The sequence below is a fragment of the Lutra lutra genome, chromosome 1 (genome assembly GCF_902655055.1).
Source record: "Lutra lutra chromosome 1, mLutLut1.2, whole genome shotgun sequence".
Lineage (NCBI taxonomy): Eukaryota > Metazoa > Chordata > Mammalia > Carnivora > Mustelidae > Lutra > Lutra lutra.
The window spans coordinates 7,789,848-7,808,213 of NC_062278.1; the positions used below are offsets into that span (position 1 = coordinate 7,789,848).

Sequence of the window (18,366 nt, forward strand, 5' to 3'; positions counted from 1 at the left end):
CTTCTTGACAGGCACCTTAATATGCACTTACCGATCAGTTTATAAAAAGAGAAGACTTTAGATCAGACATGTGTGCACTGTGGCAAGAGTTTCTGACTCGGTACAACAGAGTCCCTGACTCGCCCCCATACGCGGATCTGGGCAAGGAGGAACAAGACGTGTATTTCCTCTTGCTTTCCAGCAGGTCAAAGCCACAAAGAGAAAACCACTGAACCCTCGCAGCCATTCTGAACGCTACAAACTATTAGCACTTTGAATCAGAGAGAAACTGAATATAGTTAATCACTCACAGAGAGAATCCATCTTAAAATCAAAACGATCAAAATCAAGCCCTCCAATCTTGACCTCCCGAGATCTGGGACGCCTACCTAGGTCAACGTAAACACTATTTTCCTCTTCACACCTCTGACCGAATTTACACTCAATATACCTACCAGACCATTACCTGAACCAGGTTAATTGCATAGGAAGATTTTTACTATGTTTACATTTTTCTTAATTTTAAAAAAGCATAGTAAAGAGTCTGAGGACAAATTATTCAACTGTTTATCATACATAAGACCGCATGACTATGATACAAAGGGGGGTTCTTTTCATTTAACGTTACAATATACACAGCAAGTCCGGACCAGATCTTACAATCTGCACACAGGTATTTAACCTTTTCCATGCTGTTTATGTTTTACAATGCACAGAAGTCCTGTAACCAAACCGTGTAGTAAAGCACACAAAACTGGACTGTAACATAACACAGTATGCAGAAGCATTGGATTTTATGATTTCCTTTATGTAAGTAGCGGTTTAAAAACTGCTTTTGTTTTTTTTTGGTGCTTGCTAAGATGTGGCAACCAGCACAGAAAAAAATGACCTGACCCAAAGAGTGTCTTCCCCTTATATTCCTAAACAGCAGTAACTACTGATTCCTTTTGATATTGCTATACTCAAGATGGTATCCTTTTATTCACTGTAAACCTTTATGAACTACCAAGTTCAAAAATCATCCACAGGCTTGACATTTAATTACAAAATATGGATTTCCTGATTAACAACAAAAAAAAAATTTGTGGATTATAAAAACGGGTATTTCCAAGTTTCCATTCACATTCACATAGTTTTAAGCCTTTCTTTTGTCACTGTTTACATATAAAAACCTGCTTTTGTTCAGAAAAAATTGACCTAGTCAGCCACATGGAACTGACCAATAAAAAGTAATGTGGTTCTGCTGAGTCGTTTTGAACAGGGTTATCGGCAGAGGTAGATTACTGCTTCTTTCCTAGGCTTCTTTTGATCCTGGACAGATAAATTACTTATCTTCCTTCTCCCAATTCAACCGCTCAAAAGTGTAACACCCTAAAATTGGTCAATTTAAAATGGGAACACAAATTTAGCAACTGCCAGACTGTGTTACATTAAGGCAGCGTAATCTCAAAACTAGGCACCTGTTAAACACCAGCCTGTTCACTTCAGGTCACGCGTGAGAGTTCTGCTTTACGCGTGCTCGTATTCTGGACCTGTTGGTGCAATCGAGGTCTTGCTTTCAAGTTTACAAGTAGGTTAATCAGGAATAAAGAATCAGCTGCTGGTTCCATAGCTTCTGGATCCAGTGTCCCTTTACCTTCAGAAGCCTGAACACATTTAGAATGTAACAGATGTTGTAATCTTGAATTAGATGTCAATCTATTATGCTCAGTACACAGATTGCTGTAGATGTATTGGCTATGGATTCAACGACAGTTCCAGTTTTGTTTAAGCAATAGTACAGCCATAATTTTCAACTGACATTTAAAAATGGTCTAGTTACACCTTGTGTCAAAGTGCAGAACTGCTACATTATTGGTTACAGACATCTATGTGCTATAAAAACAGCTTTGGTACAATAAATTATCAAAAAAGAAAATAAATTTTTGTAAAATTCACAGCATAATTGTGAGGCAAAAAAGCAGTCACATAAAATTCTGCATTTTTTTTTTAAAATGTTCAGGATGAACAGAAGACATCTTTGTGCAGAAGAAATGGTGGAGATACCACGTGCCGAGGAAAAAAGCAAAAAAAAAAGGAGAAAAAAAAAAGAAAGAAAGAAAAAGGAAAAAAAAAAAAGTAAAAAGCAGGAAGGGACACAGCTGTAGCTATTTCCATCAAAGCAAACCACTACTTCTGTGACCTTCAACCAATAAGGAAGTCAACTATATGACACACGCAAAGTGACCTTGCAATACCTTACAATTAGTGGGTCACAAAAGTCTATTTTAAAAGAAAGGCCTCTTGAATTACCCATTCTCTGTGTTTTCAGCATTAAGGACTGTCTGCAAAAGCATGTCCAAAAGTGATTGCATCTGAAAAGGTAGGCTCTTCTAATTTCGAGTCCAAATCCATAAGGCCAAAGGTTATCCCAAAGACCACCACTCAGACCTCCCCAGGACTGGCCACAACTGACCCGTTGATTGCTTCTCAGTGCACCTTGGTTAGGAGACCGGTCATGTTCCATTACTATCTTACTGTGGCCTCTACAACAGGAGACCCACAGGATCCCATGTAATTGCTGCTTTGCTCCTCAGTAGGTTCAGACAGGAGAGTTCTGATCCCCGCCACTTAGCATGCTTACTGTGCCTTACAAACTCCAATACAACCGTCCCTTCCACACAGCTGAAGGTGATGTCTGTGTAAGCTGGAGGTCCCTCTTCCTTACAGTACTGCATTTCTGTGCCCAAGTGTGTTTAGAGGACTTAAAAACCCAAATTTCCCACCCCCCCGCCCCACCCAAAACAAAACAAATGAGGGGGGAAAAAAAAAAGAGGAAAAAACAAAAAAGGAAAAAGAAACACCCTCAAGGGGCCCTTTATGTAAATTATGTGCAGTGCCTTTTTATTTTAAAATTAGTTGGCAAATGACCAAGACCAACATCTGAACATTAACTTTTGTGGAACAGAAAGACAAAAAAACCCACTATGACTGGGGTGTGGCAAGTTAAAATGGGGGAGGCAAAAAGAGGACACCTCTGCGCTATCCATAACGATGGGTTTGGACATGGCTCTTTTAAAAACTTCATTGTCCCTTTGCAATCTTTTCAAGTTAAAAAAAAAAAAATAATAAAGTCAGCTTTGCCCTCTTGTAGCGGTTCAGTGTGTTAATCTCCTTCTGATGCAAGCAGCTTTGCACTTTGTTTTTTGGAAAAAAACACCACTTCTATAAAAACACACAAGAAACAAACTCAAGTTTCAATTTAGTCACGAGCTAGCTACAGAACTCTGTTGCACACAAACTCCTGTCATGGGGGACTCTTCTCTATCAGCCCCTTGCCTCATTGTCAGATGTCCTTCAGTCATGTAATGTGTAGGACCTGTATTAGCAGAAAATTGGTATGTTGGATGTCCAGCTATGCCAGTCTCTTGGCGGGGATTGGAGTAGACGGTTAAATTAACGTCCATAGCTCCATTCTGTCCAAAGTCCAAGGTATTAGCAGCCACTGGGCGATTCTGGTAGGCCTGATTGCCTTGATTACCAGTAGAGGAGGAAGATGTAGAGGAAGAAGTAGTTGAGGAAGACAGGGATGTCATGGAGTGGTGACTATGGCCAACCTCCATAGAATCCTGGGTAGAGGAGCTATTCGTTGGAGAATTGTAGACCCTTGGCCTGGTCCGGTTACCCAAGGCTTGTTGTCCATGGTGGTGGTGGTGGTGGTGGTGGTGGTGATGGTGATGGGAACTGTTTCCATGGTGATGATGCAATGCATTCTGTTGAGGGGCTACATGAAAGGTTGTTTCTTGAACGGGATGAGTTTCAACAGTGACCTGTGTAGGAGCTTCAGTGCCTGACCAACCAAGGGGAGCAGGAAACTGCTGACGCACCTGTAAGAAGATTTTTAAAGGGTTTATTCAGAGTACCGGTCCAAGACTTAATTCATCTTCAACCAAAAGCCACGACACTAGCATTTACACTAATTAGAGAGAGGGGATATTGAAACTTTTAATGTGTTAGTTATATAATGCAAAATTCCAAATACATTTGAGTGAAAAAGTATTATACTGTGAAAGCTGCCGATTTTTAGCAAGCCATATCCATAAACAAGCTCATATATCTCACTGGCTATTTTCTTTCCTTGGGAGCCAGGGATCAGCGAACTTTTTCTGGCAAAGGCCAGACAGTGAATATCCTTGACAGGTTCAAAATGAATTCTTTACTTTCCCTCTACAAACCCTCTTCTCTCCATCTTTCCTGTTTCAGTAAGAACACCCATTCCGTCAGCTGCTCAGCAACTCCTCCAAAGAAACCAGCAAGTACAAGAGTGCCCCACCTGACCTCTTCCCTCCCGTCCACCATGACCCTGTTTCTCCCAGGCTCCTCCCATTTCTCATCGATCTGCACTGGGACAAAAGCCCCCTCAGTCAGCCCCCAGCTTCCATCCTTGTGCCTTCTTCCAGTCCATTCTCCATAGTAAAGAATACTGTTTTTTAAAACACAAATCTAATCACTTCCCTATTTAAAATCCTTTAATGATCTCTCTGTGCCTCAGAAAAACAAAATAAGCCAAAATCCACACAGCAGCCTGCCACATCTGGCCAATGTTTACTTCTCCGAACTTCTCCTCTAGCTACCCTTCCTCTCGCTGCCTGGCTCCAACCACACCAGCTCTTCCTTCCACTCTTGCACCTGGCAGTATTTAAATGTCTCAGGGCATCTGTGTCTACTGTTCCTTTCTGCCTAAAATGCTCAGGTTTCTAACTTCCGCCTGGATGCTTCTTTCTCCTTTCAGTTCGAGGCTTCTCTGACCACTCTGGGTAAGGCTGCCCCAACTCCTGTGGCAGAAGCTCCTAGCTGTCCTCACCGCTGCACTACACTTCCCAGCCTCCCCTGTACTTAGCTATGGCCACAGGACTAAATTATAGTCAGTGGAACGTGAGTGGAAGCTTTGTATCATGGCCAGATCTGGCCCACAAATACCTCCCAAGGTAGGCCAGGCAGGTAATGCCCTGCCTGGTGGATACAGCAGACAAGTAGGTCCTAATGGATGGAGGAGCCCAGAACACAGGAGACAGCCATGCCACTAACCTCAACGCCCACAGAACCATTACATAAAAAAGAAACTTTATACTCTTTAAGCATTATTTTGTTAGAAATAACAATACTTAGTAATAAATAACAATATTTTGCTATAAATAATACTCTAAGTATGATTTTTAAATTATTACTTTTAAGTATTTTAAGTATTTTTAAGTATCTTAAGTATGATTTTTAAATTATTCGTTTTATTTTGGGAGGTCTGTTATCAATTCAGCCTACTCAAATCGTAACACATCCTGCCCAAAGAACAGCTGTTCTGTATCACATTATCCCGCCCGGTTTTCATTTTATCAATTAATGGTATCTGCAATTTCTATTAATTTGATTTTGCTTATTTACTGCAGCACTATAGGCTTGGAGAAGGCAAAGCCTGTGTCTCTTTTACTAGTAGCCAGCAAAAATTGTTAAGTATTTACTCAATAAAGGTAGTCCAAGAACCAAACTTCAAGAAACACCACTGAGAACAATCCAGTAGAAAAAAAGGCAGAAAGTTCTCAGATAATACTAATGGTTCTTAAACTATGAAGCTATTCAAATTTGTGGATAAAAGGAACTAAGCAAAATAAAAACATCCTCTGTCCAATACGATTTTTCATTTCACACTGATCAAAGGTGATCACACCGACTGTTTCTCTAGATTCTTGTTAGTGGAAGCCTATATGGACAAAACTAAACAGAAAGCAATCTGGCAGCAGGTATAAAAAAAAAAAAATCACAGATCCCATCGCTCTCTGACCTGTGATTCCACATCTAGGGGGTTCTATCACAGTTACACTGCATGTGTGTGAGTGCTATGTGTGTGGGACTCCAGCATCATCTGTAACAGTCAAAAAGGCTGGAAGTTAACTAACCGTCCATCAGCAGGGGCCTGGGGAAATGACTTATGGCTATCTAAACCGTAGAGTACTGTGTGACTACAAAGAAAGAAAGAAGAAAAAGTTGTCCATGTACTGATATAGGAGCTCGAAATATATGTTAAAAAATACATGTAAAACATACTGGAAAAAAAAAATACTCAAGATGTGAAAAGTGTGCATAGCATGCTACTCTTTGTGTACAAAGATTAAGAATATAGATCTGTATAGGGATATGTGTAGGATATCCCAAAAGGATACAAAAACCAGTTAACACTAGTTCAGAAACTGGGTGGCTAGAGGACGTGGCAGGAAGTCTTCACTGAATCCCCTTTTACATTTACTTATTTTTTTTAACGATGTATCATCTATTCAAAACATTAAATAAAGAAAGGCTTGAGGCAGATAAGGCAAAATAATGACTCCTGTGAAACACAGGTGGGAGGTACACAACAATCTCCTGTTACTCCTGGTCCGTGGTGGTGGTGGCGGGATTTCACGCATTTGGAGAGCAGAAGAAAGGTAGGTCGTTCTAAAGATGGGACATTTAGGCAAAGATCTGAAGTATAAATGGTAGTGACTACAGCAAAGAGAAAGGAAAAGTGTTCAGGCTGAGCACAGGACATGTGAGAAACATGAAAGAACACAGTGTCTTCCAAAAAATGGAAAAAATCCAGTAAGACCAGAGCAAATAAAGAGGAGAAAGAATGCCCTGGAAAGCGGTCAGACGATGCTGGTCACGGACATCCTCCTGAGAGTCTAAATTTCCTTTTAAGTGCGAAGGAAAACCAAACACTGGTTTAAAGTAGGGAAAGGCCGCATCAGACTGCTCTACTGCCTTCACAGGCCTGCAGAGAAGAGAATGGTGTTGACGCCGTATGGAGTCAGATGCCGCAGGACCAGTCAGAAAATTCTAACAAGACAGGCTGGAGATGGCTCCAGCAATGGGGTGAAGTAAAGAGAGTAAGAGCTACTTAGAATATTAAGAATACACTCAATTTACTATCTGATTCAACTGCAGGATGAGGGAAAGCCGAGTCAAAAATCAGCTCCCTAGCCCCCAGGTGCGTGGCTGGAACAAATGGGTGAATCTCGGGCCATCGTGTGAAGAACCCACACAGCTGGGCAGCTGCGATCAGCGCCAGTGCAGTTTATACGACGCATCTGCAGTGTCCTGTTGTGGAGACTTTGGAAGTGACGGTTCCGGTCAACAGAAATGAAGGCTCTGGGCATGGGAGGGAGGTCTGGGTGAGCAATGAAGCTGGAGGAGTGTCGCGCATCAGGACGGCACTGCGGCCGGGGGGCTGGGGGACTCACTCGGTTGGGCGTCTGACTCTTGGTTTCCACTTGGGTCGTGATCTCGGGGTCAAGGGATCAAGCCCTCCATCAGACACCAGGCTCAGCGTGTGGTCTGCTTGTCCCTCTCCCTCCTGTTCTGCCCATCCCCCACCCAACACTCTCTCCAATAAATGAATGAATAAAATCTTAGATTGAAAAAAAAAGAGGACAGTACTGCAGTCATGGGGGGGGGGGGGCAACAGAGAACCCCGAAGAGAAGACAAGGAAGGAAAGGCCAGAGGAGCGCGGGGTGGGGGCGGCGTCAGGAGGTGGCCTGTCGAGGGAAAAAGGAGGACAGTGCTTCAAAGGGCAGGCGGGAGCCAGCACTGTCACACTGTCAGCGTGGGTGGCGGCCGGCGAAAGGCGAGCGTCGGGGCGCCCAGTGGCCTCCTCGGCAGTGAGCCCGGCCGCCGCTGAACGGCGGGAGGCAGCCCGACCGGAGCAGACTGAAGAGCTCTTCAGGGGTAACACAGAGCTCCCCTCGCCCCCACCCCCTAAAATCGTAGGGCCGGACAGACACGGGCCAGGCAAAGATTCAGCTCCAGCTGGGAGAGACGTGGGGAGGATCAGCCGCGGACAGGAAGGAGAGTCCAGCTGAAGAGGAGAGGCGGCAGCCCCGGGAGCCAGAGGCTGAGCAAAGGGCAACGTCAAACGCAAGGCGGCGGCGCAGGCAGGAGCTCAAGACGGGGCCGGCCCGGGGCGGGAGGGAAGACGCCGACTCTGAGGAGAGGCGGAGGCGCGAGCGAGACGCAGACAAGCGCGCGGGCTGGGTGAGGTGCGCCTTCTCTGAAGACTCTCCGCAGGCAGCAAGGAGCTAGGTCCGTGAGGGGCAGGTCAGCGGTTTCTAAGAAGAGTAGAAGCAGCAACTGGAACAATGACTGAAGAGACCGGGGAAGACCGGAGGTGACGACGAGCGGTTAAGACTGTCCAGAGAGGCCGGGGCAAACTAACTAACGGTGGTGCCGACTGGCCGCACGTGGGCTTCGCTCCTGCAGCAGCAGCAGACCCGCCGCCAGAATGCGGGGCGGCTGTCAACGACCTCAGCTTTGCTTCACGCATCAAACACTACCCTGGCCTCTCACCACAAAACATCGAAATGCAGTGCTTGGAATGAACCACGAAGAGCAGTTAGTAAGTATTTTACTACCACCATCTGCTTCACCCAATTTTTTTATAAAAATTAATCAATTACAGCCTCTTCTTTAACAAATTTTAAAAACAAAGGAACAAACAAACCAAAAAAACACAAAAAACAAAACCCCAAAACCAAACCAACAGGGAGGTGAAAATCAAACGCGAACTGACTTGAATCAAGGACTGTCCGCGATGACAGAGCACAGGGAGCAGTCGGGGCACGTAAGCAAGATCACAAGCCAGGGAGTGCTACTGAACCCCTGAAGGGACAGTTTGCCATGTAAAATGAAAACTCGACCAGTGTAAGGCTCCACATGCTGCTGTAGTACAGGAGATATACACAAGAAGAAAACAAACGGAGCAGCGGTTGGGATGCACCCAAGAAATGTTAGCAGGTTCCGAAGAATGAGAGGGCAAGCTGCGGATGTGTTTTCATTACAGACACATCAGAATCCCCTATAAATGAGGAAGCTGCCGTGACCCTTCAGAAGAAACGACACAACCATCCAGAGGCCCTTGGCTCCCGCCGCTGCTGGGCCGGGACACAGTGGGGGACGGTGGGAGCGGCGTGGGAGCTCACCTGGGGACTGTGGGTCTCACAGTCCATGGCCTGGACGGCAGCTGTGAAGTGCCCGCCGCTGTGCCGATGCTGGTGCGTCGGGTCTGACCTGGCTCTCCCACTGTTGCTCGTCCCCGACGATCCACCTTCAGTATCACACACAACACAGCACGTGTAAGTCTCAAGTTCACTCTGCTTGGGTATACATTCTAGAACTCAAACATTGAAACTGAAAGTGCTTCGCACACAAAAAACTCTATTAGTCTGAGAGCGTTATCAGACAGTTATCCAGTTCTCTAAGTTCTTCCACATCAGCCACTTTGGTTTTGGTTACATCAGGGAAAATTTCAGGCATATGAACAAAGTAGTTCTATTTAAAAAGCAATTAAAAATTTCGGTTAATAAAGAGTTTTGTTTCCAACTGCCAAGCAGAATTTATTAGGCATAATTAAGTATTGGAGCTTTGGGGCAGGTGGATTTTTTTTTACTAACTACAAAGAACAGATTTAGGCCAAGTAATTCCTCCCGATCCCATCAACAAGTTTTTAAGATACTTTACAATAACCCCCACTTTGTAAAGAAAACAGTCAAGGCTCCCAAGCCTAACCCAGGGTCAGAGAACTGACCTGAGCTTGAAGACGTACTAGAGGTGGTGCCCGAAGACTGTGACTGCTCCATTGCGGGGCTGGTGGACACACTGTTACTTGTATTGGTGCCTTCGTCAGCTGTTTTCTTGAAAAAACTGTGCTGCAGGGCATAGTAAGGTTGAATTCGAGTTTTGGGGTCATAATCAAGCATCCTTAAAATGAGGTCTTTGAACTTCAAGTAGTCAGCTACAGTATGACCCGATTCCCCAGCACGACGCCCACCAGGTCCTCCTGTTTCTACTCCGAGAATATTATGAAGTTTACGGGTTCCTGGTGGTTTATACTCCTAAAGAGAAGAAAGATAAAAAGGCTTTCTCTAAATGTGATGGTTATGTAAAAGCCTACGTAACTTCAAATATGCTTCAATCTATTATAAAGAGGCCCTTATTAAAAGGCTTGTAGTTAGGATCCTCTGTATTTTCATACATTACCATCGCAAATGCACTTATGGTAGAGAAATTCAAAATAGCTTTGAGATCAAAAATGACTTTAAAGATCACGCAGCCCAGGACTCAGCAAACAACGGCCTGGTCTCAGAGGTGTTTGTGTACAACCTCAGCCACACATGGTTTTCACAGTTCTGGAGGTTGTAAAAACCAACCAAACCCAAGTTAAGACACCAGAAGCCCACAGAGCCTACAGACTGTACTCTCTGGTTCTTTACGTGAAGGAGCTGTGCCCGCTGCTGCTCCGGCCACGTGCTCCTGAACCTCTTTTCCGCCTGATGCCTCACCGACCCTGGCCGCACTTCCTTTCACGATGGCAGCGCTCCAAAGCTGTGGTAATCACTCCAAGTAGGCTCTACATTACACTGCTTTAAACCTACCTAGTCGTATTTTTTTTAATTTTATTAACAGTTATCTCTACACCCACTGTGGGGCTTAAACTCACAATCCCAAGATCAAGAGTCACAGGCTCTACCGACTGAGCCAGCCAGGCGCCCCTTGCTCATATTTAGATAAAGAAATTAAAAACAAATTATTTATGCCTCCCTTTAGAGTATGTTGAATGATAAATTACCTTAACGTGTTGATATTTTCTGAAAACTAATTTTTAAACAGATGACAGTATAACCCTTAAAAATCCTATGAATACTGAATTTATTCAGAATATCATCACTGGATTTTTACTTCTGGTGACAATGTACAAATTTGCAAGAGACTATTGCTCTCATTCTAAAAGCAAGAACAAACCAGGAAGGTAGGCCAGAAAATCATTCCATTTTAAAAAACCCGTTATAGTGCCACGGCCTAAACAAACCAGAATTAACTAAATTCTAGAAAATGAAAAGCCCTTCTTGGGAAAGAAGCATTGTAAGGTGGGAGAGGAAACAAATGCCAGAGATCTGGGTAAGAATCCAGCCCAACTCTGAACCAACTTGTGGGGTGGAGGAGGACCCCAGGCCGAGCAAAGGCCTGTGGACAGTCCAGGCGGAGCCCGCGGGGCACTCCCATGCTGGGGGCAGAGCAGCAGCACGGACAGCGACTGCGTGAGGCACAAACAGGAGTGGGCTGCTGGCAGTAAAGTACAGAGAGCGCTCAGGTCTCCAGAGACAGAGCTCAGAACCTATGAACACCGTGGAGAACAGAATCTAAGCTGAGCAAACAGACAAAGTGAAGCCCAGACTCAGCTTACTACAAAGAAAGCTGACTCCGTCCCACTCTACTGCCTGACAGAATGAGAGGTAGGTCTCTTTCTGGAGGAAGTAAGATTTACTTCCCTCTCAAGTGTTCTTAAATACAAAGTCTGGCATACATTTAAAAAATGAGACACAAGAAATTTAAACAAGATGGGTCTATAATGAATTGAAAAAGAGAGAAGACCCACATAAATAAATGACCCAAATGCTGAAACTGGCAGATAGGCATTATCAATAATTATGACAAACAGATTAAAGAATTTAGTTCAAAAGGAGGACAACATGTATGAATAGATAGGGTGTTTCAGAAGAAATGAAAACTACATTTAAAAAAAAAATAGAAAAGAGGGGTGCCTGTGTGGAACAGTCGGTTGAACGCTGACTGACTCTTGGTTTTGGCTCAAGTCATGATCTCAGGCCCCATGTTGGGCTCCATGCTCAGCATAGAATCTGGTTAAGATTTTCTCTCCCTCTCCTCCACAATGTATTTTCTCACTCTCTCAAATAAATAAATCTTAAAAAAAAAAAAAAAAGTGGAACTATAAGAACTAAAATATGTAGTATCAGAAATAAAAAATTCACTTAATCATTTTAACATAAGACTGGACTCAGCAGAAGAAAAAAAAATCAGTCAATCAGAAGACAGAGCAAAGAAATTATCTAAACTACAACACAAAAAGAACACAGAATGAACAAACCAGAGACCTCTAAGATAACGTTATTCACTGTAACATACATTTAAGTAGCAAATAAGACTGAGCAGAACAAATATTTGAAAAGACAGAAGTCTGAGGATATTCAAAACTTGGTGAAAGAGAACAATCCACAGACCCCAAAACTCCGCAAACTAAAAAAAATAAATACAAAGGAAACTACACCAAGGGACATAAGAGTCAACTTACTGAAGAATTGAACATAAAGAGAAAAACATCAAAATCAGCTGGGGGAGAGGGAGACACATCACATATAGATAATGATGCTTAGAAAAATTATTGGCTTCTCTTCAGAAACAACGTAATACAGAAAACAATGTCAGTAACATCTTTAAACAATGTTATAATTTCTTTTTTCTTTTGCTAAAATGTCAACCTAATATTCTATATCCATGGAAATTTCCTTATCTTCCTTAAGAAGGTAAGTAAAGACATTTTCAGATAAACATCTGTTGACAGAAATCACCACCAAAAGTTATTCACCCTAAAATAAAAAAACTAGACAAAGTTCTGTTCTGGAGGAACATAATACCAGCTAGAAGCCAGAAGTTGCAGAAAGGAAATCAAGATCTGCACAGGTAAATAGAAAAGATTATCTTATTATCTTAATTCTTTGTTTTAAAATTTCTTTAAAAGTCATTTTTTATTTAGAGCAGTTGAGCTATTTGTGGTGAGGGCTGTAACATATGCAGAAGTGATATACGATGAAAGTGCACAGAAGGTGGAGGGTTAGGCAAAAGCACATGGTTAGTTACATGCTTTATCAAGTGATATCAGATGAATGCCAACTGATCAGTTTAAGATGCATATTATACTAAAAATTACACACAGGGATGCCTGGGTGGCTCAGTCAGTTAAGCGTCTGCCTTCAGCTCAGGTCATGATCTCAGGGTCCTAGGATCGAGCCCTGCCTCAGGCTGCTGGCTCAATGGGGAGTCTGCTTCTCCCTCTCCCTTTGCCTCTCCCTCCGCTCATGTGCTTGCTTGCTTGCTCTCTCTCTCTCTCTCTCTCAAACAAATAAATAAATAAAATCTAAAAAAAAAAAAAAAAAAAAAGAAGAATAAAAATTACAAAGTAACAGCTACTCAACAGAGGAGATGAAATAAAAGAACCAAAAAGTATTCCATTAACCCAAAAGAAGGCAGGAAAGAAGGAATGGGGTAAGGAGGTAAGACGATGAGAGTACAAATATTAGACAACATTTTAAAGCCCAAACTTGAGGGTTTTTAAGGAATAATTAAATGAGTTAAAAATTCACCATGAAATAAACAGACAAGCTGAATGGATCAAAAGACATGACAACACTGCATACAAGAGGCATACTTCATATATAAAAGTATGGGCAGATCTGAAGTTAAAGGGTTGGGAAAATACAGACCATGAGAATGTGAAGAATAAGAAACTTGGTATAGATATAGTAATATCAGACAAATCAGACTTAAAGACAAAAATGAAAAATATTACTTGAGATAAAGAGGGACATTTCCTCATAATGAAAAAGTGAATTTACCACAAAGCCACAACAGTAAATGGGTACACATGACTAAGAGAGCTTAAAAATACATAAAGCAACTAAAGGGAGATTAAGACAAATCCAGAATTAGGAGCACCTGGGTGGCTCAGTTGTTAAGCATCTGCCTTCAGCTCAGGTCATGATCCCAGAGTCCTGGGATAGAGCCCTGCACTGAGCTCCCTGGTTGGCGGGAAGCCTGCTTCTCCCTCCCCCTGCTTGTGTTTCCTCTCTTGCTATGTCTCTCTCTGTCAAATAAACAAATACTAACCCCCCCGCAAAAAAGACAACTCCTAAATCATCACTAAAGGTTAACATTCCTCTCTGTCAATGGGAGAACAAACATCCACAGATACACATACACACAAAGTAAAGGATATAAAAGATATGGGGGAAAAAAAATGAAACAACCCAACCTATGCTGACATTTGTAGACCACTATACTAAATAAACGTATAAAATACAATTCCTTGCAAATACAGACAGAACATTCACCAAGAAAGATTACCTGCTGTATCATAAAACAAGCTCTGAATCAACTTTAAAGGAGTGAAATCATGTTTTCTGACCATGATGCTACTGAACTAGAAATCAGTTAATATTAAGATGTTTAGAAAATCCTCAAATATTTTGAAATTATGTATCAACATTCCAAAAAACAATGGGTCAATAAAGAAATCACAAGGGAAATTAGAAATGTTTCAAAATCAATGAGTTAAAACATATCACAAGTCACTGCATGCAGCTAAAGCAGTAATCAGAGGGAAATTTATGCCTTTAAATACTGTTAAGAAAAAAGTTTTACATAAATGATCTAAGCTTCTCCTTCAGAAACTAGAAAACACAAATTTAACCTAAAGGAAGGAGAAGAAAAAGAAGTAATAAAGAAAAAAAAATCAATGAAATAGAAACAAGACTAAACAACAGTAAGAACAAAACAAAAAACTCGTTGTTTGAAAAGATAAGTAAATTTGACAAACCACTAGAAAGAGTAACAGGGAAAAAAGGGAGAAAACAGAAATGACCGACATTAGGAACAAAAGAGACACTATCACTACAGATCCTCAAGAAATTACAAAGATAATAATGAGATACTATGGGTAATTTTCTGCTAACAAAGCCAACAACTTAGATAAGGACAAGTTTCTTGAAATCCAAACCTACCAAAATTGACTCAAAAAGAAAATCTGAATAGCCATATATTTATAAAAAATATGAACTATAATTAATAACCCTCTAACAAAGAACATCCCCAGTTCCTGATAGCTTCATTAATGAACTCTATTAAAACATTTTCAAAAGAATGCCAATCTTATACAAATTCTTTCAGAAAAATCAAGAAGGAATACTTCCCAATAGTTTTATGAGACCAGCATAATCGTGAGATCAACATCTAATGAAGGTATTATATAAAATTTTAGACAAAAAATCCACTTAATGACAAACTTCCTACCAATATAGACAAACTGAACCCAGCAATACTTAAGACAGTATATCAAGGTCAAGTGTAGTTTATCTCAGGTTGAGCTTAATATTCTAAAAGTCAATTAATGTACTTTACCACATAATAGGAGAAAAACCATATGATCATCTCTACAGATGCAGAAAGCATGTGACAACATTCAAAACCCACTAATGATTTAGAAAAACAAGCAAAACACTTGTCTAAAAACAAAGGAAACTACTCCTTCAACCTGATAAAGGGCTGCAACGAATACACAATCCGTACCATACTTAAAAATATCGGATAAATGTATGTTTTTCCCACAAGACTGGGAACATGGGAAGATGTCTGCTCTTACCATAACTACTCAACATATGGAAGTTCCAGTCAGTATAATAAAATAAAAAATCAATAAAGGCATACAGAGTCAAAGAACAAGATTCCTCATTTGCAGAGGACATGATTAAGCAGGAACTCCTATAGAATCTAAAAACAAAAAACTAGAATAGGCAAATTTAGCACGGTTTTAGGATATAGAGTCAACATAGAAAACTCAGTTCTATTTCCACATATTTGCACTGAGAAACTAGAAGACAGTACTTTAAAAAGGACACTTAAAATTGCATCCAAAAAATTAAAAATTAAAATACAAAAGATGCCTGGGATTGCTGCACAAAACACTACAAAATGCTGCTGAGACAAATTAATGACTAAATAAATGGAGAAATGTTCACAGACTGGAAGACTCAATGCTGTTAAAATGTCCAACCTGTTGGATGAACTCAAATGCAATCCAAATAGAAATTCCAGCAAGATTTTTTGCATACAAATTTAGAAGCAGATTTAGAATTAAATATAAATTTAAATTTATATGTAAATAAAAAAGACCTAGAGAATAGGAAAAAAAAATTCTTGAGACAGAAGACAAGAGCTGGTGGCTTTATACTACTTGAATTTGAGACTTACCACACAGCTACAGTAACTGGCACCACAGTACTAGTTCAAGGGCTCATCAACCAAAGCAACAGAAGATGGTGCAAATACAGACCCACACATAAAAGATGAATTCTTCAGACAAAAGCTCCCAGATCAATAGGGAAAGGCAACAATTCAACAAATAATGCTGCAATGCTTAGGTAAGGACCTGGGGACATGAACATCAACTTCTATACCTCATTCCACATTCAAAACTTAATTCCAGATGAACCACAGAATTTGAACCATAAAAACTCGGATCAAAAAAATCTTTTAAAAGAAAGCACAGAAGGCCCTCACAAACTTGAAGACAGCAAAGATGTCTTAAGATACAAAAACTACTACTATTCATAAAAACCAGTTGACAAATTTGATTTCATTGATATTAAAAGTTTTCCACCCATCAAAAGATACTACCAAGAAAAGAAATAGATAAACCAGTCTGGGAAAAAAATACTGACACATAATGTGACCAAGGACTTAGATCCATTATGTGTGTTAAAAAACAAACAAAAAAAAACTTGCTACAACTCAATAATTAAAGAACTCAATAATAAATGAGTAAAAGACTAGAAAGATGGTTGCAAAAACACCCAGCAACAACTATGAATGGTTACTAAGCACATACTATTAGCCATGGAGAAATGCAACTGAAACCACTATACAGACCCGTCAGAATGGCTGATTTCAAGAACGACCAATCATACCAAATGGCGAGGACGTCATGCAACTGGAACCCTCCTCATATACTATAGGAACGTAAAATGATAAAAATTTGGAGAACTGTATTTTCTCGTGAAGGTGAACACACATATACCCTATGACCTGGCAGGCAATCCTACCTCTAGTGATCCCAGGAAAGGGAAACACACATGTACAAAAGACTTACACAAGAATGTTTCTGTACCCTTATGTATAATAGGTCCAAATCAAAAACAACTCAAACATCCACTGACAGGTAAATATAGATAAATTACAGTATTTTTACTCAACAGAATACTATGAAGTGATAAAATGAAATAACTTTTGAAACACACAACAATATGGATGAATTTCCAAAAACAGTGTTTGTTAAGTGAAGGAAACAAAATAATAAATACTATAGGATTACATTTATACAAATTTTGCCTATAAGTAGGCAAAATTAGCCTATGATGATAATAATCAGAAAGTGGGGTGGGGTGGGATGACAAAAGGGTCAAAACAGAACTTTTAGGGTGGTGGAAATATTCTGTATCTTGTTTTAGGCAGGGTTACATTGCTGTACGTAAGGTTAAAACAAAAATAAGGAATGCGTATGTTGTTGCACAAAAACTATAACAAAACAGATCTTAATTCTTCATCCACTTTCCCCACCAAAAAAATATACATATAGTAGATACAGAGTTCATTACCAGGATACTAAAATGGGCTCTTGAAACATAAATGAAAAATTAAAAGAAAGAATAAAATCACTGAGAAAATAAAAGCACAAAGAAACCCAATGATAGCACATGCACTCAATTTATACTTATAGTTAAATTCCCTAGTATATCCTTTATAATGTAATCATGTGGTTCTGGATTTATTTATTTATTTATTTATTTAGGTCATTGCAAAATTCAAAAAGTTACTTTCTACTTTAAAAATTAAGTCAGTCGCTGATCGCAGCTAAGGGAAATCTCATAAAACCTATAGTTAATGTGTATTAAATATAGGTCAAGATACTCACGTTCAATTTTAAAAAGGGAAAAGATCCATCTACTCTTTTCTGAAATGCCCCCCCTTAATTTTTTAAAATAATAATTATAGCTCAATTTGGGAGAAATGATAGGTTACAGCCCATAGTGGCTTAACTATGGTTTTAGAAGACAGAGATATGAATGCGATGGGATGACTGTTTTATTTAGAAAAAAGAAAAAACTGGCAGAAGAAGACAAAAACTTCAAAATGGAGAAAGTAGTAGCCTGTATTGAGAGATAAAAAACATAAAGGAGGTTTCATATCCTCCATGCTAATTCAAATCGACCGGTAGGAGCTATTTCGAATGCTGGGCAAACGAAGAAGGATTCCCAGGGCTGTGTTTTGGTTCAAGGGGAAAGGGGCCAGGCCTGATAAGCTAGTGATGTGGATAAAGGCAAAAGGATTCAGGAGACCTGCAGAGTATTTCCCACCTCCTTCTTAAGGGGAGTAGGCACACTCTGGCCGCCAGGTATCACACTGCCTCGAACTTGAGAGAATCAGGCAGGATGCAGCAAGTGCTACAAATCAGCTGCGAAAGATACAATCATGGATACAATTTGAAACATTCTAAAGAAAATCTTCCAATATTAAAAGTTGAGACTCCACAGCTATGTGAAGGTGAATTAAAGCAAATAACCATCATCTTCAGTTCACTGGAAATGACACCTGGTGGCAGCATCGCTAAAATCCAAGGGCAAAATAAAAAATGGAGCAAAAATAAATCCCCAAGTGTAAAAATGCAAAACGATCATCCCAAGGTGTCTGGTATGTAC

At 40.6% G+C, this 18,366-nt stretch overlaps 1 protein-coding gene across 9 annotated transcripts in view; it reads right to left on the reverse strand.

Annotated features, from left to right (window-relative positions):
- Positions 1-522: 522 nt before the first annotated feature.
- The window catches only part of DYRK1A (dual specificity tyrosine phosphorylation regulated kinase 1A), a 150,505-nt gene continuing 132,661 nt past the window's right edge, over positions 523-18,366 (reverse strand). For all 9 annotated transcript variants that reach the window (XM_047719983.1, XM_047719976.1, XM_047719998.1 and 6 more), the window contains 3 exons: positions 9,570-9,876; positions 8,965-9,089; positions 523-3,845 (listed from right to left, as the gene is read on the reverse strand). In XM_047719983.1, the coding sequence (XP_047575939.1) occupies positions 3,225-3,845; positions 8,965-9,089; positions 9,570-9,876 (1,053 nt within the window). In that variant the 3' untranslated portion in view covers positions 523-3,224. The remainder of the gene's footprint in view (positions 3,846-8,964; positions 9,090-9,569; positions 9,877-18,366) is intronic.